The sequence below is a fragment of the Anabas testudineus genome, chromosome 6, assembly GCF_900324465.2.
Source record: "Anabas testudineus chromosome 6, fAnaTes1.2, whole genome shotgun sequence".
Classification (NCBI taxonomy): domain Eukaryota; kingdom Metazoa; phylum Chordata; class Actinopteri; order Anabantiformes; family Anabantidae; genus Anabas; species Anabas testudineus.
In genome coordinates this window covers 24,562,127-24,589,062 of record NC_046615.1, presented here as the reverse complement: position 1 = coordinate 24,589,062, position 26,936 = coordinate 24,562,127, and the positions used below count along the sequence as shown (strand labels likewise).

The window sequence follows — 26,936 nt, the reverse complement described above, 5'->3', positions numbered from 1 at the left end:
CACTTGAAGCAGACAAACACCTGTGAGTCTGTGTCAGGTGGGATCCTCCAGGTGCGTAAGCTGGTATTTCACAGTCCTCAGCTCAGGGCCCCCACCACAGATCCCGGGGCCCTTAGTAACACAGTGTAACCAACACTGACAGCGTCAACGACATTCATGGACCAAATCTTCTGTGATATGGGATCAGAGAAGTGTGAATCACCTTCAAGTGAACGCTTCACTTGCTCACAGTGAATCACACGAGGACTGAACAGCAGCGTCTGACCAGACAGGAGCCGTCTGAGACACAATTCACCAGCTCGGTTTTAACATTTTATTATTTTATCAGTTTGTTTTTTTTTACAACCAACAAACTCTAATAAAAGTGAACGTTATTGGATGTAAACACACAGATCAGGAGTATAAAATAAAGGCACTTAACTTACAGCAACATCCATAAAATAGCTTTTCTCTTTTTTTTCTTTACACATATTTACACACCTCTCATCACAACGCTCGCTCTACTGCTGCTGCACAATAACACAGGGTGTCATCTGCTGCGCAGACAAACACCCAGTTTCACTCCAAAATCAGTCACATGTGACAAATTATCTGCTGGTCTGATGCTACAAATCTCATTTTAAACATTTTAAGTTGTTGAATCTTTTACTTTACCAAATTTGATCGTTTTATTGATCAGTTACAAAGATCATGATGGATGAATAAATGTTGTTGATATGAAACTATCATTGAAATTAAATGAGAATTACATCAGGTTTTTGTTATTAGCACAATAGAAAACATAGAAATTAAATTATTGTAAACGAACGACGTTAAAAACACATAAAAGAGCAAAAAAAAAAAAAAAAAAAAAAAAACAGACAGAAGAGAACAGAAATGAGATGTGTCTTCTCTTGAACAAACTTCTAGAAGAATTAAATCCTGAATCAGAGACTAAATGCAGGGAATCAAGACTTTCACTCACATTTGTTGTTTCACATGACATCGTCACCAGCTTCTCACTGATTATCAGTTCAAGTCAGAGGTTTTAAAGTCGGACACTGTCGCCCTCACATTAAATAAACGGACATTCTGAGACTAACTCATATCAGTGGACTTTAAGAAAGACCAAGACAACTTTTCCGGGCAACTCTGACGAGCAACAAAGTTGGCTGAGCTGCTACGGGATCTGACCTTTGGCCCCACAGAAAGGACTCTATTGGAGACATTCTGACCTTTTTTTTAGAATTTTGATTGGTAAACAGTTCATGTTCAACAGCGCATGTATAAAAAATGACAGAACATTTTGTTCATGTTATCAGTTATTAGATCGACAGAACAGGTTCAGACCGAAGCAAACACTCGAGATAAACCCTGTGACCTCTGTTGATCCTTCTCTGAACATTCAGTAAAATCATCCTTAAAATGACCAAACTGCTCCTGAGAGTCTGGTCTGCTAGCGTGTGTCAGCACAGTAAACGTGTAGTGTAGCAGTATGGTGATGACCTCTGCCGCTCTTAGTGGGACGAGCTGCGGTCGTTGGCGACGTCCTGCAGGCGGCGCAGCAGCGCAGAGTGGTTGTCTGGACAGACCCTCTTGGGGGATGTTTCCTCCTCCAGGGCCATGCTGCGCTTTCTGGTGGGAGTCTCTCCGGTCCGGATCATGCTGTTGATCTCCTGCAGACGCTGAGGGATCAAAGGTCAGAGAACAGAAGTCAGAGCTTGCTGTCCAGTAGAAGAATGAGAGAGTGAGTTACTGTGAGCAACAGAATAAAGGCCAGGTCATGGTTTCCTTTTGCCCTTTTGTACTCGTACTAATCATACTAATACTACAACTGTAAATGAGCGAACGAAACATGACGATAACCGTGGCTCCAAGAAGAAGACGAAGAAGAAGAAGAACTCCTCTGTTTGTTGTTTTGACTGAACAGTGTCACTGATGAAAGCTTTGTGCTGCACGTAGTCCTCTGAAGACAGAGAAACAGGAGAATAGACTGTCTGCTCAGACCGTCGCTGACTGTGCAGGTGATGAAATGTACATCACAGATTCTGCAGCAGAAACTAGGAACTGGCCTTAAAGACACTGTGCAGTGTCCAAAAATATAATGAATAAAGAAGAATAATCCCCACTTCAGACAGTCCTCTACAGACTGTTTTCTCACACAGTCACTGTCCAAATACTTATGAACTGAGTGTATTGTAAAGGTGCACAGTGTGGGGGTCTCACGTTTGGGGGGCTGCTGCAGATGTAGTAAAATATCTTGTCTCTGGGTGTAGTGGTTGAGGGGGTTGCAGCAGTCTTGTGAGGTGAGATGTAAATGGAGTGTTTGCTGGACAGGAGCATCCGACGAGGAGACCCGGTCCTCAGGGTGGGGTACGGACACAGGGGGGGGGACTCCACCTGCACACAGTTACATTAAAACTTTCGTTACAGAAACACAGACGTCTCCCGCGTAGTCAAAATCCCTCTTACCTGTTCTGATGTCACAGTCACCTCGCTGCCACAAGCCAATCAGGCTTCAGTAAGCGTTCTTTAAATACCTACTAAACAGTTTGGTATGTTTCATATGTACGTGAATTTTAATCTGCATTAAAGTCACCACTTTCACACACTAGAGGACATTTGTCCTGAGACCTTTACTGTGTATTTGTTTTGTCAGAAACTGTAATACCACTGTGTTTTCCAGGGAAATACTACTACTACTACATTTAAACATTCTCCAGCTATGCGGATGAAAGATCATATTCAAAATAAGACGTAAAGAAATGTGAACGCACCCCCACTGACGGTGAGTTTGGGGAGTATCTCAAAGCAAAGTGTCTCATCTGTTTGATGTAAACATTGTTGTAGAAGTGGATCAGGTCTCCTCGCTCTTCTTCACCATCACCTGCACCAGAGGACGATGACTTCTTGATGGACGTGTTGGTGGGTGTGGAGGGGGCACTGCTGGGCTGGGGCGCTGGCAGGGTGCTGCTGCAGCGAATAGGAACTGGACTAATGTCTACACCTGCTGGTGGGAGACGAGACGGGACAAAGAGATACAACAACATACTGTAAAACCAAAACTAGGAGCTGAAAGAGTCTCTGAAGCTTCACAGAGGTTGAGGATTCTCTGCTGGTTTGTTACCAACACAAAATTTAACCTCATCGGATGAAAACACAGGTGAACATACCTGGCTCCTGCTCAGTGGATGCGTTCTGTTTGTTGCTGCCAGAGTGACGTCGCTTCCGCTCAGAGATCAACACACTCCTGTAAACCTGGAGCACACAAACACAGAAAAGCCAACAGCCTGATGCAGTATTTCAGAAATGTTACAGCAAACTAAAGGCAGGTCTGTGTCTGTCTACCCAGTCTTACGTGGCTGTTGGCCTGAGGCTGAGTGCGGTAACACTTCATAATGTTCTGGAAGGACCTGTCCTCTTTGGTCACCTGAGAGACACAAACAACATGTGCACTTCAGTAGAAAGACAAATGCATTACAGAGCAGTGCCCTAACACACACACGCAGACCTTCGCCATGACGTAAACAGCACACATGAGGAGCTGGTCAAGGTGCCGGTCCATCATCAGCTCAGTACAGTGGACCAGAGAATATTCAAAACACGTCCAGATCTTCCTCCTCAGCTCTGATGAAATGTCCAGTTTGGCACATAGATCTCTGAGACGCACGCTGGCCAGGTGGTACACCTGTGAGGGGAAAGACACCAGTACAATACTGTAAGGACTACGTTACTGTTTTAAAACTTAAGGCAACTGAGAAGATGTAAAGCGTCAGCTATTAGATCAATAATAACTAATTCTGGGTTAAAATAATTCTGTTTGCAGTTTACAACAGAAATGTGAAATGAGTTGAAATGTTTTCTGCTTTTGAACAGTCTCATTTCTCTGCTGTGTAGCTTTTTACTAACTGAAGGTTTAGTTTGACAGTAACAGGTTGTGGAAGTTTTCCTTGAATCACATTACATCACACTCATTAGATTCTGTAGAAACCTGATTTATGAGATGCATATGTCCTACTTCACTTTTGTCTGGCCTCTTTGTTTAAATGTTACTTTCTGCCACTGGTTGTGTGGTATGGACCCAAACCACGGGGCTATTGGACTCTGCAGGAACCCAAAATGATTTCACAGCACTGTAGGACCATGATGCACTCCTGAACAGAAACTGAGCCGCTGTTGGGAACTGAAGCTGAGACACTGCTTCCACTAGTATTTCTCTTCTTCACAAATACGGAAATGTCTCCTTCCACAGAAACATCGACTTTACAATGTGAAGATAGCTGAGTGATAGAAAGTGCACATGCAGGACTCGAACCTTCCTAAAGAACAGAGACAGAGAGCCTTTCCTCAGTGGACTTCCTGCTGATTTGGTGGCGGGTGATTGGACAGCGAGGGTGCCGGTCAGCGTCTGCGTGGACACCGGCTGCAGCGCAGCTGTTCCCTGCCCAGTGACACTCACCTGGACGGGGAAGAAGGTGATTCCTCCGCTCTCGTTGGCGATACCTGCAGAGGTCAGAGTTAGCTCTAATCATCTGCCACGGTTCGTCATTGCACTGCTCCGTGTTTTTAGCACCTTACCCTGCACAGGTATGGTGACCGTCTGCCCGTTGTTGGCGGTGACTGTAGCGGTTGCCATGGTGACCACAGTCTGTCCGGCTGGGATGGCTGTAACCAGGCTGGCCTGGCCCGCCTTGGTTACGTTGGCCGGTGTTGTATTGGCTGAACTGGTGGAGGTGACCCCGGTGTCTCCATCCACCGGGTCGACGAAAAGACGGCGGCGAGTTGGGCCACTGGGGGGGGAGCTGTAACGGTCCAGCAAGGTGGTGGGGGAGGGTGACACGCCTACAGGAGGGCGGGCACACATCTTAATATGCACTGTTTTCATAAAGTGTTTTTTTTTTTTTTTATGTACCTTTGACAACACTGCTGGTGTTGAGGTCAGGTCCCTGGTTGATGGGTGTGAGGACATCGTTGCCTGAGCTGCTTTCATCGATTTGCTCCAGATACTGAGGAGGCATCACCTGAAACACACAGACACACACCGAGAACCATGAACCAGCAGTAGGAGAACACTGCAGTTCAACAGTGATTAGAATGTATGAAACTGAAGGACGCAGATAACTAACATACAGCTGCTACAATAAGAGCCTGTGTAAATCTAATGTTAGAGAGGACTACTGCCGGCATATATGGTATATCTAATTCTATCGTCTCTGTCCTGACATGCTGCTAGTCTACAGCTCATCATAGTTTTTTATTCTTTAAGTTTTACACTTGTTTATACTGATCGTATGGTCTCAGGTTTAATAGTGACTGTGAGGAGAGCATTTTTAACTAACTATTAGTTTGATCCAAAGCTACAGGGTTCACATACTTTTTCTAGCCACTGTAGATGGTAAGGCTTGATGAATTCTACTTTTTCTAGCCACTGTAGATGGTAAGGCTTGATGAATTCTACTTTTTCTAGCCACTGTAGATGGTAAGGCTTGATGAATTCTACTTTTTCTAGCCACTGTAGATGGTAAGGCTTGATGAATTATACTTTTTCTAGCCACTGTAGATGGTAAGGCTTGATGAATTATACTTTTTCTAGCCACTGTAGATGGTAAGGCTTGATGAATTCTACTTTTTCTAGCCACTGTAGATGGTAAGGCTTGATGAATTCTGATCATTTTTTACAAGCTACTACCTCTTTACTTGTTTATATGTGTATATTCAGGCAGATGTACATAATGAAGTGAACATGTTTTTGCATTAGAGTGTAAAGTGTCTTTGTGCTGACCGACCTCCTGGCAGGCCGGAACGTGGTCTTTGGCCCTGCGTAGAGTCTCCCACAGAGGTGAGTCACTGGTCCAGGCCAGACTCTCCAGAACCTGCTCCTCCACCTGGTTCAGGTGTTTCACCACCTCCCGAAAAAGACCCTGCTCTGACCGCACTAACACCTCGATCACCTGCATACACACATGTAGACAGTGGTGTGATACATGTCCTCTTTGGCTGATCACACATGAGATGTGTGAAATTGTTCAGATGGGAGAGCCACTGCAGTGGTCAATCTGCTGCCTGAGAGGCAGGATATGTGGTCAGTAAAGCTTGTCAGTTGTCAGTGATGACTTAAGTTAGTAGAGATTTCTAAAACATGTTATGTTAAATAAAACGTTCTGTGTGAAACAGAAAAAACTGCTTCAGATTGAGTTGGGGGTCACTGAAAGCTAAAAGCCCTGTGTGAGTAAGGAACAGGGACAAGTCAACATTTACCTGTCAGCATACGACTCAGTATCTCAGTAAAATATATAAATTCCCTAATGTACGGGTGGACATATTATAGGAAGTGCTACCTTGTAGAAGTGATAAGCAGAGAGCTGGAAGATGTGGATCACGTTTGGGAAATCTCCTGGTGGTCTGTAGGAGAAGATGACGATCTCCAAACAGCAGGCGAGCAGGGAGCGATGGAAGACGTCCTGCTCCAGAATACACTACAACATGCACAAATACACACTTCACCACTTTTACTCTACGTCCTTTAGTACATAGTGCAGCTTCACCAAGTTTAGGTTTTTATGACACAGAGAATGAAATTAATTATTTATTTTTTATTTTCACCATCATACCAACAAAGTTTTTAACCCGTGGGGAAAATTGAACATTTGACATTTACCATGTTGCTATAGCAGCTGTTCACCGGTATGAAATCAATAAGGAAACACAGCTTATAAATTTATATTATGAATAAAAATTATGCATTAAAGCAGAAATGATGCCGCAAAAAATGTTGAACATGCAGTAAGAAAAAACACCGAACCAGGTGATTCTACTAATTAGTTCTCTTACCTGTGCTAATTAGAAACAGCTGTTTTAGTGACTGTGTCTGTTACTTCCACTCCTTTAAAAAGGCTTAACCATCTGTGAATGTACGTATCATGTGTTACCACATTAGAAGAGTGTGGATCACGATCAGTATAAGGACGGTTGTAATTCCTACAGGAGCAGTTCCTTAAATCAAATTTGACACTCTTCAAGTATTGTGGTGGCTTAAAGAGTGCGTCACTGTCCAAATGTATACGATGCTACATGCTACACTTACAGACAGGTCGGCGTCTCCTAGTATCATCTTTTCTCTCTCTATGATGGACTCCAGGATCCTGTAGTAGAGCGCCTCCGCGAGGTGGAAATACTTCACTGCCATGTCTGAAGCAGAACATTTTCAAGTAGGTGTAGAGAAACAAACCTTTCATAATAGATTTTCTGCTCTGGAGTTTGTGTACCTTTCCCCATCCCTCTGATCTCTGCACCTATCTCCTCATAATGCTGAGAGAAGATGTCAAACATGTCCTTCAGCCGCTGACTGATCACTTCACTTGGGTCTCTGGCGCAGGTCCTGCAACAAAGCGGGGACACGATTCATGTCATTACATTACAGGAGATAATACACAGGATATAGCACTAACTGTTACTCCTAACTGGCTGAAACATACCTGAGAGTTTCTGCCAGTTTAGCACTCGGCCCGTGTTTGGTTCCCGACAGCAGAGTGTGGAGACGTCCAACACTCCTCATGGCGGACGAGATCGGAGACGCCAGGCTGTTCTCCTGCACGTACTTCCTCCCTGTCAGGGGAGTGGAAACCTTCAGGGCCGAGGCCTGTGCAGAAGACGAGCAGCAGGTTGGTGGAGGCATACAGGAAATGTCACAAAAGACTGTTTAAAGGCAAACCTGGAGTGAGTGTCTTACAGTGAGGCTGGTATGAAGTCTGAAGGTGGCGCTGTCCTGGTTCTCCACCCCGTCCCACAGGCAAGGTCCTGGTGTACCAATGTCTTCATTCGCCCCCTCCCCCGTGAAGATCCTCTCATCCAGACTGCCGGTGGCCAAAACATGTTCCTCATACACCCGGTTTAGAGACAAACTGAGGGGAGAGCATAGGTGAAGGGGGAAGGAGGAGAGGAGTGTCTGAAAACAGACTGAGGAAGTGGAATTTTGAACCGCTACAGTAACTTCCGGTTGTTTTTACACACTTGCGGACGCCTGTGCCTCTCACCTGTTCAGATTAAAATAGTTCATTTCTTTGTGACTAGAGTTCAATTTGGGAAACAAAGGAGATTTTAAGGTTGCATTAAATCCACCTTTTAGTTGGTCAGATACTGTATCTGTACATGAATTTTTTCATGCTCTGAAGAGTTTTATCTGAAATGTGCTGTTTGGTGAAGATAAACTCTTTGGCCAAATTAACATAAACATTTCACCTGAAAATAAAGTTTTCCTTCTGGTACAAAATGTGTTAACTAAATCGATTTGATGTGCCTTCAACCCTCTTACAGCGGCACTCCTCCCTCATCTCTTCATGTCTTTTACTCACAAAGTGTATCACCTGCATAGTATGTGATCTCAGAGTCAGTATAATCTAATTTAATGACAGTCTACACTCACAAACTGTCTCCGAAGTTCATTGGATCCAGAAAGCCGGTGAGACTGTCCTCTTTCCCTCTGAGTATCTGTGGGAGAAGAAGGAGAGGAAATGTAATTTCCAATCTTCCAGGTATTTTACAACTTAACAGTAATTAGAGTCAAAAGGGAACTGGCTGAACCGAACTCTATTCTAAAAACTAAAACATATGTCATGTTTTGCAGTAACACTGGTACGGTCCTTCAAGTCGGATAATGAGGGAAGAATTGGGAGTTAGTGAAACATTCACAATTTTTTGTCTTCTGACCCTCTTGTGGAAGAGTTTCTTGATGTAGGGTTTAAAGAAGTGTTCTTTGACTCCTTTAGCCTCCAGCACCAGACCATCATGCAGCTCACATAGCTGCTCTATGAAGCAGTGCGGACCCGAGGACGGTCTGAAGTCTTTACTGCTGAAGTCCTCTGGTAGGCCTGGAGCAAATGACACAGACAGAGAAGACACTGGTAACCAGATCGACCAGTAACCTGCAGAAATCCTGGGAATTTCAGGTTTGACAGGTTGACACCATTTCAACATGTCTGTCAGTCAGCTGTCGGTGTGAATACGTGAACTGTTTCTCCTGTTCTTGTTCATAAATTAAATCTTAAGAAGAATGTTGAAGACACAAGCTACCTGATATAATCAACTGAAGAGGATAATGATCTGAATTCACTAACATTGTGTTTCCCTGTTAAGCAGCTTTGGATTTTGTACCAGTAAGGCTGTAATTTGAATGAAACACTTCATGTGTCTAACTGGAGCTTCACGTTAAAAATGAATTTATGCAAAACATAACAAGCACAGTGCCTTTTGACTTTATAAGCAGTGTGAAGAGGAGGACCAACCACAGCATGCAGCTGCACACACATTTAGGTATCATATAAGAACTCTGTCTCACTGACTACGCTGTTAGAAACATTTCACAGCATCAAATAATCACACATTTCTAACTGTTGTTATCTTTAACCATTCAGATTTCTAATTTTGTTTTTAAACATTTCTATTTTCTCTTGTTGGACCTGCAACATGTTTATTTTTCCACAGGAAACTGGGACATCAACCAAGTTTGATGTCGTCTTAGATTCCCTGGTGCAGTTTTGGATTTTTAAACCAACATGAATAAAAAAAAAAACAAAAAACATTTCTGTCTTAAGAGAGTTTGAAGTGGTGTCATATTTCATGGTGAGGCTGGCACAGTGGTTTCCTCTCTCAACAGGTCCTCCACCACAATAAACACTGAGTTTAGAAAGAGAGCTGGAGGTTGGGGGGGGGGCACAGAAACATGAAGCATCAACAGGAAGAGAAGGCAGAGTTCATATTCACTGCTGGATGTTTTCTGGGAGCTGGTTGGCTGGAATTTGTTCAGTGAAAAGAGCCAAACTTAAGATTTATTACACATTTGATTTACTGCTCCACACGGTTGATAAGCAGGCTTCCTGTGTGCTGATGCTGAATTCAACATCAAGTTTCACAAATTAAAATAACAACAGAATACTTGCAGCTTTGAGACATATATGTGTTTGTACGATGTGTTTGAATGTCTAACTGCCGTGTGATGACAATTAACAAAGACTGATGCCACTAGAGCAAGAGGCAGTCTTCGAAATGCTTATTATGTTTTAATGTATTTAATATACAGTATTATAGTATCATCTCTTTTTACAGTGACACATTGAACACGATGATCCATGTGGGGGAGTATGTGTGTCCAGTTATCCCTCTCTTTACTTTTAGCTCTTCTGTTCTTCAGTCTCCACCAGCTACTGAGGGAAATATCTTCTCTTTAGCCAACAGAAACCTGGTACCTTTGAAGGTTGGGTTGAGCAGGTCTTTCCTGGCATTACACAGCAGAGTGCTTGTGAAGACAAGGTCGAGAGCACACAGCAGCAGATGATACGAGTTCACCAGGTCATCACTGATCATGGGGAAGTTCCCTGGACAAGAAAGACAAACATGACACGCCATGAGGAAATTTTCATGTCTGCAGGCCGCGTTGGCACAGCAGACCAGGACAGTGTTGCTGCCAAATCCACACAGGCAGGTTCAGACCAGCTTCTTTAGCTGTCAGGACGTAAGACACACAGACGAGCGAGGATTATGAAAGACTTAGGCAGCAGAGAGAAGTGAAGGTAAATAGGCACCAATACTCTCAGTCAAACCACTGCGGTTCCCTTAAACAAGACTCCTCAACCTCAGCAGTATTGCTGTTACATTCAAGTTACAGAAGTAAACATTAGATTTTATCCTCCTGTATTATTTCATGTGTAATTGCTATACTGTTTCAAAGATAAAATAACTCTTTAATTTCTGAAGATAAATTATGACGATTAAATAGATGCACATTGAATTCGCCCTTCGTTTTAGAGATGGTTATACTCTTTACAGTAAAGCATCTGACAGCAGCTCGTCTAATCTGGATGGATAAGTGAAGAAAAGTACGTCTCTACCTTTGGCGTGTACAAATAGAACCCAGCAGAAGTTGAAGACCTCAGTCACAGTGCAGGGATGGCGCCTGGGAAAAAATCAAAACAAAAACGAAGGATCTTTATATAAATTATACTTATACTATTCACAGAATGTTCAAACTAGATTCTCACATTTTTCCAACTTTTTATTTTTTTAATGTGAGACTAAAATGCAGATGTATTTTCTTCTTCAGTATGGTACAAATTGTAATGTATTAAATTTGGTTGTTTTCGTGTCTAAGCATTGCGGTCACAATGTCTCACCTTTGTTTGCGGCTGCGGTGAACTCGGAGTGGCTCCTCCGATGGTGCTTTGAAGATGGCTTTGAAGATGGGAACGTACTTTTTGAAGATGACGGCCGACACGGTGAAATTTCTCTCCAGCTTGTCGGTGGTCTGACGAAAATCCTGAGGCAGGTTGGCCATGTCCTGCCACTTCTTCATCTTACTGAAAAACTCGATGAGGCTGCATGAAAAGGATGGGAGGGAATTACACCAGTCACCAGGATAATCTGTGAACGCTGCGTCTATGTGATGAGGTCCCTCATCACCTTATTCCACTGGGACAGTGGAATAAGACATCATTTTACCAACAGCTGCCTCCTACATACACTTTATGGGAGATGAGATTTAACACAGAGTGATGATCTAACCTCAGCACTTCTAATTATGTGTCTGTGATGTGTTACTACTTTGTACTGTATTCCCTTACTGTCACAGGAAAGCTGGCTCATGCCACAATAGACCAACCTAATTTCTGAGCAGCGCAGGATTCTGGTCAGAGATACGTAGTTCCCGTCAGCTGTGCCTTTTCCCACCGTAGGCACAGAAGACCTGCAGGCGACATAGAGAGCACAGGCCAGCCAGTGCAGCTCGCTGCCCTGAGAGGGGAGGATAGGTGAGAGATAGATGTGAGGGAAGGGGGTGTAAAAAGACATTAAGAGTATGGGGAGAAAAACAAATCGGATGTCAGACACAGATAAAACTGTGCAAACACTAACACAGAACCTTTGTTCATTTTCTGTTAAATATGTCAGGGGCACTGTTAACGATCATTATCAACTGGAGGGTTATTTTTTCTAATGACGTATTGTACATTATTGTGTAATTACTTTGTAAAGCCCTGTGTAACTTTGATGATGAAACTACTATGAAATAATGTTTTATTAGGATTCTAATAAACTAGTTTGTTTGTAAAAGTTGATGTTTGATCAGCAATTGAACTAGTAACTATGCTGTGCTGTTAGATCAAATATTCAATATTACAATTAAAATCATTAAAATACAAATGAAAAAACTTAAAAAGCTGCAAAGTAACTAAAGCTTCAAAGGAACTAAAGCTGCTAAGGAACTAAAGCTGCTAAGTAACTAAAGCTGCTAAGGAACTAAAGCTGCTAAGGAACTAAAGCTGCTAAGGAACTAAAGCTGCTAAGGAACTAAAGCTGCTAAGTAACTAAAGCTGTTAAGGAACTAAAGCTGTTAAGGAACTAAAGCTGCTAAGGAACTAAAGCTGCTAAGGAACTAAAGCTGCTAAGTAACTAAAGCTGCTAAGGAACTAAAGCTGCTAAGTAACTAAAGCTGTTAAGGAACTAAAGCTGCTAAGGAACTAAAGCTGCTAAGGAACTAAAGCTGCTAAGGAACTAAAGCTGCTAAGGAACTAAAGCTGCTAAGTAACTAAAGCTGCTAAGGAACTAAAGCTGCTAAGGAACTAAAGCTGCTAAGGAACTAAAGCTGCTAAGTAACTAAAGCTTCAAAGGAACTAAAGCTGCTAAGTAACTAAAGCTTCAAAGGAACTAAAGCTGCTAAGTAACTAAAGCTGCTAAGTAACTAAAGCTTCAAAGGAACTAAAGCTGCTAAGTAACTAAAGCTGCTAAGTAACTAAAGCTGCTAAGTAACTAAAGCTTCAAAGGAACTAAAGCTGCTAAGTAACTAAAGCTGCTAAGTAACTAAAGCTGCTAAGTAACTAAAGCTGCTAAGTAACTAAAGCTTCAAAGGAACTAAAGCTGCAAAGGAACTAAAGCTGCTAAGTAACTAAAGCTGCTAAGTAACTAAAGCTGCTAAGTAACTAAAGCTTCAAAGGAACTAAAGCTTCAAAGGAACTAAAGCTGCTAAGGAACTAAAGCTGCTAAGGAACTAAAGCTTCAAAGTAACTAAAGCTGCTAAGTAACTAAAGCTGCTAAGTAACTAAAGCTGCTAAGTAACTAAAGCTTCAAAGGAACTAAAGCTTCAAAGGAACTAAAGCTTCAAAGGAACTAAAGCTGCTAAGTAACTAAAGCTGCTAAGGAACTAAAGCTTCAAAGGAACTAAAGCTGCTAAGTAACTAAAGCTGCTAAGTAACTAAAGCTTCAAAGGAACTAAAGCTGCTAAGTAACTAAAGCTGCTAAGTAACTAAAGCTTCAAAGGAACTAAAGCTGCTAAGTAACTAAAGCTGCTAAGTAACTAAAGCTTCAAAGGAACTAAAGCTTCAAAGGAACTAAAGCTGCTAAGTAACTAAAGCTTCAAAGGAACTAAAGCTTCAAAGTAACTAAAGCTGCTAAGTAACTAAAGCTTCAAAGGAACTAAAGCTTCAAAGTAACTAAAGCTGCTAAGTAACTAAAGCTGCTAAGTAACTAAAGCTGCTAAGTAACTAAAGCTTCAAAGGAACTAAAGCTGCTAAGCTAAGTAACTAAAGCTGCTAAGTACTAAAGCTGCTAAGGAACTAAGCTGCTAAGTAACTAAAGCTGCTAAGTAACTAAAGCTGCTAAGTAACTAAAGCTGCTAAGGAACTAAAGCTGCTAAGTAACTAAAGCTTCAAAGGAACTAAAGCTGCTAAGGAACTAAAGCTGCTAAGTAACTAAAGCTGCTAAGTAACTAAAGCTGCTAAGGAACTAAAGCTGCTAAGTAACTAAAGCTGCTAAGTAACTAAAGCTGCTAAGTAACTAAAGCTGCTAAGTAACTAAAGCTGCTAAGGAACTAAAGCTGCTAAGTAACTAAAGCTTCAAAGGAACTAAAGCTGCTAAGTAACTAAAGCTGTTAAGTAACTAAAGCTGCTAAGTAACTAAAGCTGCTAAGTAACTAAGGCTTCAAAGGAACTAAAGCTTCAAAGTAACTAAAGCTGCTAAGTAACTAAAGCTTCAAAGTAACTAAAGCTGCTAAGTAACTAAAGCTGCTAAGTAACTAAAGCTGCTAAGTAACTAAAGCTTCAAAGGAACTAAAGCTGCTAAGTAACTAAAGCTGCTAAGTAACTAAAGCTGCTAAGTAACTAAAGCTTCAAAGGAACTAAAGCTGCTAAGTAACTAAAGCTGCTAAGTAACTAAAGCTGCTAAGTAACTAAAGCTGCTAAGTAACTAAAGCTTCAAAGGAACTAAAGCTTCAAAGTAACTAAAGCTGCTAAGTAACTAAAGCTTCAAAGTAACTAAAGCTGCTAAGTAACTAAAGCTGCTAAGGAACTAAAGCTGCTAAGGAACTAAAGCTGCTAAGTAACTAAAGCTGCTAAGTAACTAAAGCTTCAAAGTAACTAAAGCTGCTAAGGAACTAAAGCTTCAAAGGAACTAAAGCTTCAAAGTAACTAAAGCTGCTAAGTAACTAAAGCTTCAAAGTAACTAAAGCTGCTAAGTAACTAAAGCTGCTAAGGAACTAAAGCTGCTAAGTAACTAAAGCTGCTAAGGAACTAAAGCTTCAAAGTAACTAAAGCTGCTAAGTAACTAAAGCTTCAAAGTAACTAAAGCTTCAAAGTAACTAAAGCTGCTAAGGAACTAAAGCTTCAAAGGAACTAAAGCTTCAAAGTAACTAAAGCTGTTAAGTAACTAAAGCTTCAAAGGAACTAAAGCTTCAAAGTAACTAAAGCTGCTAAGGAACTAAAGCTGCTAAGTAACTAAAGCTTCAAAGTAACTAAAGCTGTTAAGTAACTAAAGCTGTTAAGTAACTAAAGCTTCAAAGTAACTAAAGCTGCTAAGTAACTAAAGCTGCTAAGTAACTAAAGCTTCAAAGTAACTAAAGCTGCTAAGTAACTAAAGCTGCTAAGGAACTAAAGCTGCTAAGGAACTAAAGCTGCTAAGTAACTAAAGCTGCTAAGGAACTAAAGCTGCTAAGGAACTAAAGCTGCTAAGTAACTAAAGCTTCAAAGGAACTAAAGCTGCTAAGGAACTAAAGCTTCAAAGGAACTAAAGCTGCTAAGTAACTAAAGCTGCTAAGTAACTAAAGCTTCAAAGGAACTAAAGCTGCTAAGGAACTAAAGCTTCAAAGGAACTAAAGCTGCTAAGGAACTAAAGCTGCTAAGGAACTAAAGCTGCTAAGTAACTAAAGCTGCTAAGGAACTAAAGCTGCTAAGTAACTAAAGCTGCTAAGTAACTAAAGCTGCTAAGTAACTAAAGCTGCTAAGTAACTAAAGCTTCAAAGGAACTAAAGCTTCAAAGGAACTAAAGCTGCTAAGGAACTAAAGCTGCTAAGTAACTAAAGCTGCTAAGGAACTAAAGCTGCTAAGTAACTAAAGCTGCTAAGTAACTAAAGCTGCTAAGTAACTAAAGCTTCAAAGGAACTAAAGCTTCAAAGTAACTAAAGCTGCTAAGTAACTAAAGCTGCTAAGTAACTAAAGCTGCTAAATAACTAAAGCTGCTAAGTAACTAAAGCTGTTAAGTAACTAAAGCTGCTAAGGAACTAAAGCTGCTAAGTAACTAAAGCTGCTAAGGAACTAAAGCTGCTAAGTAACTAAAGCTGCTAAGTAACTAAAGCTTCAAAGTAACTAAAGCTTCAAAGTAACTAAAGCTGTTAAGTAACTAAAGCTTCAAAGTAACTAAAGCTGTTAAGTAACTAAAGCTGCTAAATAACTAAAGCTGCTAAGTAACTAAAGCTGTTAAGTAACTAAAGCTGCTAAGGAACTAAAGCTGCTAAGTAACTAAAGCTGCTAAGGAACTAAAGCTGCTAAGTAACTAAAGCTGCTAAGTAACTAAAGCTGCTAAGTAACTAAAGCTTCAAAGTAACTAAAGCTGTTAAGTAACTAAAGCTTCAAAGTAACTAAAGCTGTTAAGTAACTAAAGCTTCAAAGTAACTAAAGCTGTTAAGTAACTAAAGCTGCTAAATAACTAAAGCTGCTAAGTAACTAAAGCTGCTAAGTAACTAAAGCTGCTAAGTAACTAAAGCTGCTAAGTAACTAAAGCTTCAAAGTAACTAAAGCTGCTAAGTAACTAAAGCTGCTAAGTAACTAAAGCTTCAGATACATGATGCGGCGAAGTATAATATTTCCTCAAATGAACTGTAATGGAGTAAAGGTACCATAACGGTAAAAAACCAAGTACCAGTACCTCAAAACTGTACTTAAGTGTAGTACATGAGTAAATATACTTGGTTTCTGTCACTACTGTTTCAGTTTAACGATGTTAAAGTAGCGGTAACGACAGATGAAGCTAGCTGACGTTAGCTAACGTTATAACGTTACACCGGCCACAGCACTACAGTTACTACCCGTTCCCGGTGTCCGTCTGTTTTACCTCCAGGGTGAAGTTCCTGCTCATGTCCTCGTAGGTCCTCCACGCCTCGGTGCTCGACTCTTCGTCCATATTCAGAGCCCGACACAGGTCTTCAAACCCGGTTCGGGCTTTCTGCAAAAGCTCGTCCTCGTCGCTCATTTTCAGCCTTTCTGAACCAACTTTGCGAACTAAATGCTGGTTTACAGGATAGAGAGCGACGCTGACCGCAGAAACACACGGTGTTAACGAGCCTGGTTGTAGAAATGGGACCGTAACGGTGTTATTACGGTGCTGCTCGGTGTTCGGCTCGGAGCACTGGGGCCATTTAAATGTCCTTTGACTGACAGCTTCTTTTGTGCGTAGCTACGGGCGTACGTAGAACAACGAGCGAAGCGAGAAACGTCACTTCTGTACGTATCTTACGTAGGGAATGCAAAACCTAGCGTATCTTGTCCCAGCCCACTTAATGTGCGTAGTTGAACACAAGTGGGTGGGCGAGCTGTCAATCAAAATACTACTACTTCCGGCTGTTTTTGTTTTCAGCCCTGCGGTCCTCACGGTGTTAAAACAGGAAGTCCGTTTGAAAAGGCGTCAAAATGTGGTAGATAACGTTACTACTTAAACCCCAAACCATGACAACCTCTTTAGTACAGCTTTTTAAACATTCTTAGTTTTAAAAGAAGCCTTCGGCTCCCAGTCGTCCTGCTTTCCGACGATAATGAGCTTTACAGACGCTCTTTTACAAATAATAACGGCAAACACTGACAGAGCACCATTTATCATAGATCTTCGCTAATGGTAAAGTAGTACAAGTACTAGTAGTTCTAAGTACAAGTACTCTGACCTTTTGTCCTGCATTTAAAGTATTAGTTATGTGCATTAGCAAGATTTTTATTTTCAGAATGCAGAAAAATCCTACACCCTGACAGTGCTTAATAAGTTCTATAAATATTTAGAATGATTTTACCACATTACTGCATTGTGCAAGTGTTGTACTTAAGTAAAATGTACTTCTATATAAGACCTACAAATATTTAGTGCTAAAAGTAAAAGTAATCTGTATTCACATCAGTGAATATGTAATTATTATATTATTTATAGATTTTAAATGACCTTATGTGCTGCTGGGTATGTTGTTCATTTCACATGTGATTATATTAACTACAGTTATCAAAAACATGAAACAAGTATTAGAAAGACATTGTACCTAGATAGTTACACAGCTTATATGACTCAGTATTTGATTGAACTATTAAGACAGTCTCCACCACCAGCCACAGAGCCAAAATAACGTCACTCATGGACCTGACTGTAGTAAAGTCACCAGTGTTGGAGTAAAGGTAGGTCCTCAGAGTGACTTTTTTATTGATCTACTTTGATTACTGAGTCCAGTCTGCCTTCAGTACTGCAGTATAGTCGACAGGTTATAAGTGATGGTGTCTCTAATGACCTCAGCAGTGCAGTACGAGTCGTCTTTGTATGGTTCTGTATCTGGCTGTTGTAAATAATTCCCAGGAGGAGCCATGTCAGTGTTCCACTTAGGATGGAAACTGTCACCTCGATATTCACAGATGTTGTGCAAGACGCAGCAGGCAGCCACGATTCTTGGCATCATCGACACGTCGATGTCGCTCTTCTTCAGCAGACACCTCCAGCGTCCTTTCAGATGCATGAAAGCAGAGTCGACCACTGAGCGAGCCAAAGAGAGGTTGTAGGTAAAGCGACGCTGCTCAGGAGACAGCTGGTGCTCCTGGCTGTATCCCTTCATCAGCCATGGCTTCAGTGGGAACGATGGATCCCCTATAAGATGGATCGGGATCTCGACTCCATCAGACATTAGCGACATCTGAGAAAGACACAGGCCGTTTTTACTGACATTTCTTCTTCTGCTTTGCTTTGCTGTGTCACTGTTCATAGTAACACTATCTAATGTTGGTGTCTGAAAATCCAGTCAACTCTTGTAAACTTTGAGTAGAAAGGAGAAGATAAAAGATAAAACGAGGACAGTTTTTTGTAAAATGTGCAGACTTTATAGAAAACTTAGTTATTCCAGTGCTTTTAGTAGCTGATGCATTCATCAGTCTGTGCATGTGGCACAGACTGGAAAAACAGTCCATCAAAAGTAAATTGTCAAGATTAATAATAATAAAAGATAAATTACTGATCGCTGTGAAATTCCACGGCTGCAGTACAGGCGCTGCACTGATGCCACTTCTAATCTCACACAACTCTGAGGAAATGATTGTGAACTTACTGTGTTACATCCCACATGATATGTAAACTAAAGAGAGCTGCGGGAAAAACTGATTTTAATTGACACTGTGTCTGATTCAGTGACATAGTTACTGACACTGATTAATCTGCAGCTTTATTAGCTGTATTAAAACAACAACAAAAAACACAAGTGAAGTATCAGTAGTATTAAAACAAGAACAAAAAACACAAGTGAAGTATCAGTAGTATTAAAACAAGAACAAAAAACACAAGTGAAGTATCAGTAGTATTAAAAACAACAGAAAAAACACAAGTGAAGTATCAGTAGTATTAAAACAACAACAAAAAACACAAGTGAAGTATCAGTAGTATTAAAAACAACAACAAAAAACACAAGTGAAGTATGAGTAGTATTAAAACAACAACAAAAAACACAAGTGAAGTATCAGTAGTATTAAAAACAACAGAAAAAACACAAGTGAAGTATCAGTAGTATTAAAAACAACAACAAAAAACACAAGTGAAGTATCAGTAGTATTAAAACAACAGAAAAAACACAAGTGAAGTATCAGTAGTATTAAAAACAACAGAAAAAACACAAGTGAAGTATCAGTAGTATTAAAACAAGAACAAAAAACACAAGTGAAGTATCAGTAGTATTAAAAACAACAACAAAAAACACAAGTGAAGTATCAGTAGTATTAAAACAACAACAAAAAACACAAGTGAAGTATCAGTAGTATTAAAAACAACAGAAAAAACACAAGTGAAGTATCAGTAGTATTAAAAACAACAACAAAAAACACAAGTGAAGTATCAGTAGTATTAAAACAACAACAAAAAACACAAGTGAAGTATCAGTAGTATTAAAACAAGAACAAAAAACAACAAGTGAAGTATCAGTAGTATTAAAACAACAACAAAAAACACAAGTGAAGTATCAGTAGTATTAAAACAAGAACAAAAAACACAAGTGAAGTATCAGTAGTATTAAAACAACAACAAAAAACACAAGTGAAGTATCAGTAGTATTAAAACAACAACAAAAAACACAAGTGAAGTATCAGTAGTATTAAAAACAACAACAAAAAACACAAGTGAAGTATCAGTAGTATTAAAACAAGAACAAAAAACACAAGTGAAGTATCAGTAGTATTAAAAACAACAGAAAAGACACAAGTGAAGTATCAGTAGTATTAAAACAAGAACAAAAAACACAAGTGAAGTATCAGTAGTATTAAAAACAACAGAAAAAACACAAGTGAAGTATCAGTAGTATTAAAACAACAACAAAAAACACAAGTGAAGTATCAGTAGTATTAAAAACAACAACAAAAAACACAAGTGAAGTATCAGTAGTATTAAAACAACAACAAAAAACACAAGTGAAGTATCAGTAGTATTAAAAACAACAACAAAAAACACAAGTGAAGTATCAGTAGTATTAAAACAACAACAAAAAACACAAGTGAAGTATCAGTAGTATTAAAACAACAACAAAAAATACAAGTGAAGTATCAGTAGTATTAAAACAAGAACAAAAAACAACAAGTGAAGTATCAGTAGTATTAAAACAACAACAAAAAACACGAGTGAAGTATCAGTAGTATTAAAAACAACAGAAAAAACACAAGTGAAGTATCAGTAGTATTAAAAACAACAACAAAAAACACAAGTGAAGTATCAGTAGTATTAAAAACAACAACAAAAAACACAAGTGAAGTATCAGTAGTATTAAAACAAGAACAAAAAACACAAGTGAAGTATCAGTAGTATTAAAAACAACAGAAAAGACACAAGTGAAGTATCAGTAGTATTAAAACAAGAACAAAAAACACAAGTGAAGTATCAGTAGTATTAAAAACAACAGAAAAAACACAAGTGAAGTATCAGTAGTATTAAAACAACAACAAAAAACACAAGTGAAGTATCAGTAGTATTAAAACAACAACAAAAAACAACAAGTGAAGTATCAGTAGTATTAAAACAACAACAAAAAACACAAGTGAAGTATCAGTAGTATTAAAACAACAACAAAAAACACAAGTGAAGTATCAGTAGTATTAAAAACAACAACAAAAAACACAAGTGAAGTATCAGTAGTATTAAAAACAACAACAAAAAACACAAGTGAAGTATCAGTAGTATTAAAACAACAACAAAAAACACAAGTGAAGTATCAGTAGTATTAAAAACAACAGAAAAAACACAAGTGAAGTATCAGTAGTATTAAAACAACAGAAAAAACACAAGTGAAGTATCAGTAGTATTAAAAACAACAAGAAAAAACACAAGTGAAGTATCAGTAGTATTAAAACAACAACAAAAAACACAAGTGAAGTATCAGTAGTATTAAAAACAACAACAAAAAACACAAGTGAAGTATCAGTAGTATTAAAACAACAACAAAAAACAACAAGTGAAGTATCAGTAGTATTAAAACAACAACAAAAAACACAAGTGAAGTATCAGTAGTATTAAAACAACAACAAAAAACACAAGTGAAGTATCAGTAGTATTAAAAACAACAGAAAAAACACAAGTGAAGTATCAGTAGTATTAAAAACAACAACAAAAAACACAAGTGAAGTATCAGTAGTATTAAAAAAACAACAAAAAACACAAGTGAAGTATCAGTAGTATTAAAAACAACAGAAAAAACACAAGTGAAGTATCAGTAGTATTAAAACAACAGAAAACACAAGTGAAGTATCAGTAGTATTAAAACAACAACAAAAAACACAAGTGAAGTATCAGTAGTATTAAAACAACAACAAAAAACACAAGTGAAGTATCAGTAGTATTAAAAACAACAGAAAAGACACAAGTGAAGTATCAGTAGTATTAAAAACAACAAGAAAAAACACAAGTGAAGTATCAGTAGTATTAAAAACAACAAGAAAAAACACAAGTGAAGTATCAGTAGTATTAAAACAACAACAAAAAACAACAAGTGAAGTATCAGTAGTATTAAAACAACAACAAAAAACACAAGTGAAGTATCAGTAGTACTAAAACAACAGAAAATACAAGTGAAGTATCAGTAGTATTAAAACAACAGAAAACACAAGTGAAGTATCAGTAGTATTAAAACAACAACAAAAAACAACAAGTGAAGTATCAGTAGTATTAAAACAACAACAAAAAACACAAGTGAAGTATCAGTAGTATTAAAAACAACAACAAAAAACAACAAGTGAAGTATCAGTAGTATTAAAACAACAGATAACACAAGTGAAGTATCAGTAGTATTAAAACAACAAAAAACACAAGTGAAGTATCAGTAGTATTAAAAACAACAACAAAAAACACAAGTGAAGTATCAGTAGTATTAAAACAACAAAAAACACAAGTGAAGTATCAGTAGTATTAAAACAACAACAAAAAACACAAGTGAAGTATCAGTAGTATTAAAACAACAACAAAAAACACAAGTGAAGTATCAGTAGTATTAAAACAACAACAAAAAACACAAGTGAAGTATCAGTAGTATTAAAAACAACAACAAAAAACACAAGTGAAGTATCAGTAGTATTAAAACAACAACAAAAAACACAAGTGAAGTATCAGTAGTATTAAAAACAACAACAAAAAACAAGTGAAGTATCAGTAGTATTAAAACAACAGATAACACAAGTGAAGTATCAGTAGTATTAAAACAACAAAAAACACAAGTGAAGTATCAGTAGTATTAAAAACAACAACAAAAAACACAAGTGAAGTATCAGTAGTATTAAAAACAACAACAAAAAACAACAAGTGAAGTATCAGTAGTATTAAAACAACAACAAAAAACACAAGTGAAGTCTCAGTAGTATTAAAAACAACAACAAAAAACACAAGTGAAGTATCAGTAGTATTAAAAACAACAGAAAAAACACAAGTGAAGTATCAGTAGTATTAAAAACAACAGAAAAAACACAAGTGAAGTATCAGTAGTATTAAAACAACAACAAAAAACACAAGTGAAGTATCAGTAGTATTAAAACAACAACAAAAAACACAAGTGAAGTATCAGTAGTATTAAAAAAACAGAAAACACAAGTGAAGGAGATGGGTTTGAAGGAGATGATCCATGCTGACCTGAAGGCCTGCAGTGGGGTGGGGGGGGTCACCTCCAGCAGAGACGACAGCTGAAGCTTCAGAGGAATGTTCAGTCTGAAGCAGCAGCTCCTGTACTGGTCTGGATCTGAGTCCCAGCAGGTCTCTGACAGACTCAGGTGGAGCGTGAGGCCGGGCCGTCTGCTGTGGGGAGGCTCGGCCTGCAGGGGAGGCCCTCCGCCTCCAGACTCCTCAGACTGTGGGATCCAATCAAATGTCCATAAAGACTCAGAGGAAAGAAGTACAGAGTACATGTGATGAAGAAGTACTCAGTACTAACTGGGTATTTCTAGCCACTAACTGTGGTAGTTTTACTAACAACGTACAAGTTGCACGCACAGGGTTAATAAATCACCTGATATCACAGCAGCTGACTGTTAATCTGTGAATTACAATATTTCCTCATGTAAAGTACTTTGTACTGTCAAAAGTAGCACTACCACAGTGTAGAGGTACTGCAAAAGTACTGCATTTGAAACTTAAGTAAAACCACTAAGTTACTGTCACTTCTGTCAGTACTCATCATGTACTCAATGATTGGAACATGAACGTCAGGGACGTAGCAGCAGCTAAAGGTGGAGCTGCTTTGAACCCTGTCTGTTCCGACAGCTGCTTCATGACAGTTTACTGGTTCATTAAGTTCAGTTTGAACATCTGCATCTGGTTCAGGGTAACTGAAGCTGTCAGATACACGTGGGTGAGTAACAATGAAAGGAGTACTTCAGTACAGTACTCTCAGTGTCTGTACTTAGTTACTTTCCACCCCTGGAAGCAGGAACTAGAGAAGAACTAGTAAATGAAACGATTCATTGTCAGATCAGCTGATGGATCTTCATCCAGTTGAGTTTCCTCGGTGCGGATCGACGTCTGTTGCGCTGTTTCTTAAGGTTGGTGCCTTTCTTCCAACTCCAGGTAACAAACTGATGATGGAGCACAAAATGGAATGGGATGGATGGAAAATACTCACATGTGAAACCTGTGGATGTACGTTTACTCTGGTAAGTAACTGGTACATTGACTCTGTACTTAAGTACAATTTGGAGGTACTTGTACTTTACTGCAGTATTTTATTAGTTACTTCTTGCAGGATTAGATTCTTCTGAATATTTCAATATTAAGCTGGTTTAAACCGCTGCTGTTCAAACTAACCCGAACTAAACTCTACATTTATGTTATCACCAGCATCAGCTTTCATGGTAGCAGGTTGTAAAATTAAAGGGTACTCTTAGTTGTAGGCACAAATACTTTTAGTACTGAGTGTGAGTACTTTGTGCCCCTATGTGTTTCTGTGGCTGCAGACGAACCGGTCTTGACGCGCTGGTTAAGAGCTGTTCTCCTCGGTACATGAACAACACGTTTACAGTCTTCTTACTGAAGTGACAGGCACTCGATTCTGGATTCTGTGGCTCCACCTGCAGTGATGGGTGGAGTTTTGGATAGCAGGAGATGCATGTGGATATACACCAGGTTAGCAGTGGCTAGGCTAACAGAATGCCACCTAGTCCAACACATGGAGCAGCTTCCTGCTGTGTGATATTCAACAGTAAGGGTCACTGGAGGTATGACTGCAAGCAAATGACACCATCTGTCTCCCAGCTCCATCCAGATCTCCAGCGGCTGAGGGAGCAAACTCGGCACCGCCTTTATTTACACCTCCACCCGGCTCTCTGCAGGCACATTTCTGCATTTCTCCTAGTGTTTAGTTTTTGTCTCTGTTTGACTGAAAGAAGAAAACGAAACACAAAGAATGAATCTGCTCTCTGTTGCATTATTATGAAGTCAGAACCTGCAGGACGTCGTGGGGCAGTGTTTCCCCCTGAGATAATTAAAATAAGGATTAGTCATAATCTTCATAGTCATCTGGATTTTGGTCTGGGTTATTCTAATTGGACTGATGGTTTATTACATGATAAGTGATCCTGGTGTTTGATGAACACTAAGTGTCAGTACAGAAACACAAAGACTCCCAGAAGCGAGACGTGTTTCTCACTATTCCTGTGGAGCAGTGGGGGGCGCTGCAGCCAAAGCAACCTGGAGCTGTGAATGTGTAGTAGGCCTGAACTTTGACCACAACTCTCTGGACGTTCAACGTCCTGCCATCAGATTTTGTTAAGAGAAACTTTTAGTCGCAAAATGACCCAAAATGGCTGCCTCACTTGAAGCTGTTCTGTGTCTCCCTATTCTTCCTCTATGGGAGGCGTGGGGGGGCTACACCTGTGTCCAGGTGTGTGTTTTCTGGAAATGTTTCTGTGGCAGCAGGTGTTTGTTTAGTGTAAATCCGGCAGGTCTGTGGGGAGGCAGACCTGACTGGGGATAGGGGTGTGTTTTGAGGGACGGCACGGTGCGGAGAGCTTCAGGGAGCCGCCTGCTGGTCTTCCTGTGAGCCCGTCTGTTGGAGGTGTCTGTGACGGTTCGGGCCGGGCCTCTCGCTGCCTCGCTAACGTTGTCATGTAAACTGTGGGGAACAGGCTGGGAGGTGTTTGTGCTGGAGAAACCGAGAGCTTCTGTTTGTGTGTGCAGTTTTGAATATTTCAGCTCAGTTCTGAGAGATGATTGTTTTCTAGTTTGTCTTTAGTTCACTCTGTACCTACGTCAGGGAGACAGGTGGCAGGTGGAGGACCAGCATGCACCTGGCATTGTGAGCCAGGATTTCTTTGTTCTTCACTCACTGTGCACAAATAAGCTCGATGAAACAGAGTCTCAGAACGAACAGCGGTGGCCTGTTGATGTTAAGTTACCAACTCTGGCTGTGACTCTTCTCCGTCGTCTGTCCACCCGAACGTGTCGACAGCAGCAGCTGCTGCGTCTGCGTTGTAAGACTCAGGTGCAGAGTCGAGGTCACACGTTCACCTGTTCTAATACCAGTTTATACAGTCTATGGATGTGACCGGTGTCTCTGTTGTTACTGTGGAGTTCGGCCTTCAGTCCCTTCACTGTCGGTGTAGATCAGGATTTATCATTTTCTTCTTTCAAACACTAATCAATATTTTATTGTTCAGAATAAAATAATTGGAAACATTTGCTCTGCTGGATGGAAACAGGCTGACGTGGTGTTAAAGAACTCTTCATTGAATGAATAAATGCCGATTAAAGACCTGCATCTGCTTCTCCTGGTAGAAACATTACAAACTAGCAAACACAGAGCTGAGTTTGAAATGAGTCAACAGACTCTGACCGGGCCGGGTTTAATGCTTTAGGCTGCAGCTGCAGATGTCATCGCTCGTGATGGATAAAATCAGTCACCCAGTAATGGAAATCTTCCAGGTAAAATGGGAGGTCGTTATGTCTCATTCTGTGATTTTCCTGCTTCGTGCAGATCCAATGAAAATTCACTAAAATGTCTAAAAATCATTTGCTTTAACCAACTAAACTGGACTTGTGAGTGTGAAGTATCGACTGTAAAATACGAAATAAAGTGAAAATAGTTCATTTAAATTAAATAAACTTAAATAACCTTTTGAAAATGATGTATTTCCAGAATACGATTATATATATATATATATATATAGATAGATATATAATCGTATTTTGGTTAATAAAGTAAAAAAATATCTATTTTTTATGCTGAAATTCACCTGATAACAGGTAAAAGTGATCTTGTTAAGGTGACAACAGATCAGTCTGTGGAGTAAAGTGCTGCAGTACTCGGAGTACGTGTACAACGTGAATGGGTTTCACAATAAGACACTTTACTGTACAAAGCTGCTGCTGCTGTTTCCTGAGGACTGAGAGGCCTCCGAGCAGCCGGTCTCTTCGCTCCACAGTGTTCACTGCTGTAGGATCAGGATCAAATCCACCCACCAAACTACATGTGAAATCTACACAATTAATTCCTCAAAGACGCCCTGAGAAACTGTAAAGATGTCAAACGCTGTAATCCTCTTAGCTGTTGATACCTGCTCGGTGCGCTGCCTCAAATCATCCAGTAAAACATTAAGTCAGATTCATGGCGCCGTGACACTGAAGACGTGTTGCTCTACACAAAAAGGTCTTGAGAAAATAAACCGAGAGGCGAGTGGAGCACAGGGACACACTGAAACAGGTTCCTCCTGTTCTCTCCAAAGATGTGGACTGCGAGAAACAGTGTTGAAACCATTTATCTGAAGCCACATGAGGCTTCAACCCTTTACATCCCAGTCAGAGTCGGTTGAAACACAATGAGGGAAGTTCACGTTAAAACAATTAGATTAGCTTCAGATGCACATTTCAGTGTTTTAGCTCGGAGCAGACTGGCTGGTTTTAACCAGAGGTTTGTCATGAGAAACCTGTGCTGTGTTTAAATTGGCACCTGAACAGTT

General features: G+C 39.8%; 1 protein-coding gene across 4 annotated transcripts; it reads right to left on the bottom strand.

Annotated features, from left to right (window-relative positions):
• Window positions 1-299: 299 nt before the first annotated feature.
• rbl2 (retinoblastoma-like 2 (p130)) lies at window positions 300-16,679 on the bottom strand. 4 transcript variants are annotated; one of them, XM_026365050.1, is made up of 22 exons: window positions 16,345-16,679; window positions 11,630-11,760; window positions 11,145-11,345; window positions 10,863-10,927; window positions 10,221-10,349; window positions 8,668-8,846; window positions 8,402-8,466; window positions 7,709-7,880; window positions 7,455-7,618; window positions 7,245-7,357; window positions 7,064-7,167; window positions 6,318-6,455; window positions 5,766-5,930; window positions 4,892-5,000; window positions 4,558-4,821; window positions 4,295-4,482; window positions 3,491-3,667; window positions 3,338-3,409; window positions 3,153-3,237; window positions 2,757-2,989; window positions 2,206-2,379; window positions 300-1,664 (listed from the first exon to the last, which is right to left on the bottom strand). In XM_026365050.1, the coding sequence occupies exons 1-22, from the start codon at window positions 16,480-16,482 to the stop codon at window positions 1,497-1,499; spliced, it is 3,234 nt and encodes a 1,077-aa protein (XP_026220835.1). In that variant the 5' UTR covers window positions 16,483-16,679; the 3' UTR covers window positions 300-1,496. The 4 variants fall into 4 exon arrangements, with proteins under 4 accessions (XP_026220835.1, XP_026220836.1, XP_026220838.1 ...); XM_026365051.1 differs by having other exon boundaries at window positions 2,757-2,986; XM_026365053.1 differs by having other exon boundaries at window positions 4,439-4,482.
• Between the last annotated feature and the right edge of the window lie 10,257 nt (window positions 16,680-26,936).

Coding starts and splice junctions, on each gene's coding strand:
- rbl2 (XM_026365050.1), bottom strand. CDS start 16,482: ATGAGCGACGAGGACGAGCTTTTGCAGAAAGCCCGAACCGGGTTTGAA. Junction 8,847..10,220: donor GCTCAACCCAACCTTCAAAG/GTACCAGGTTTC, acceptor CATTTGCTCCAG/GCCTACCAGAGGACTTCAGC. Junction 6,456..7,063: donor TAGGAGACGCCGACCTGTCT/GTAAGTGTAGCA, acceptor TGCATGTTGTAG/TGTATTCTGGAGCAGGACGT.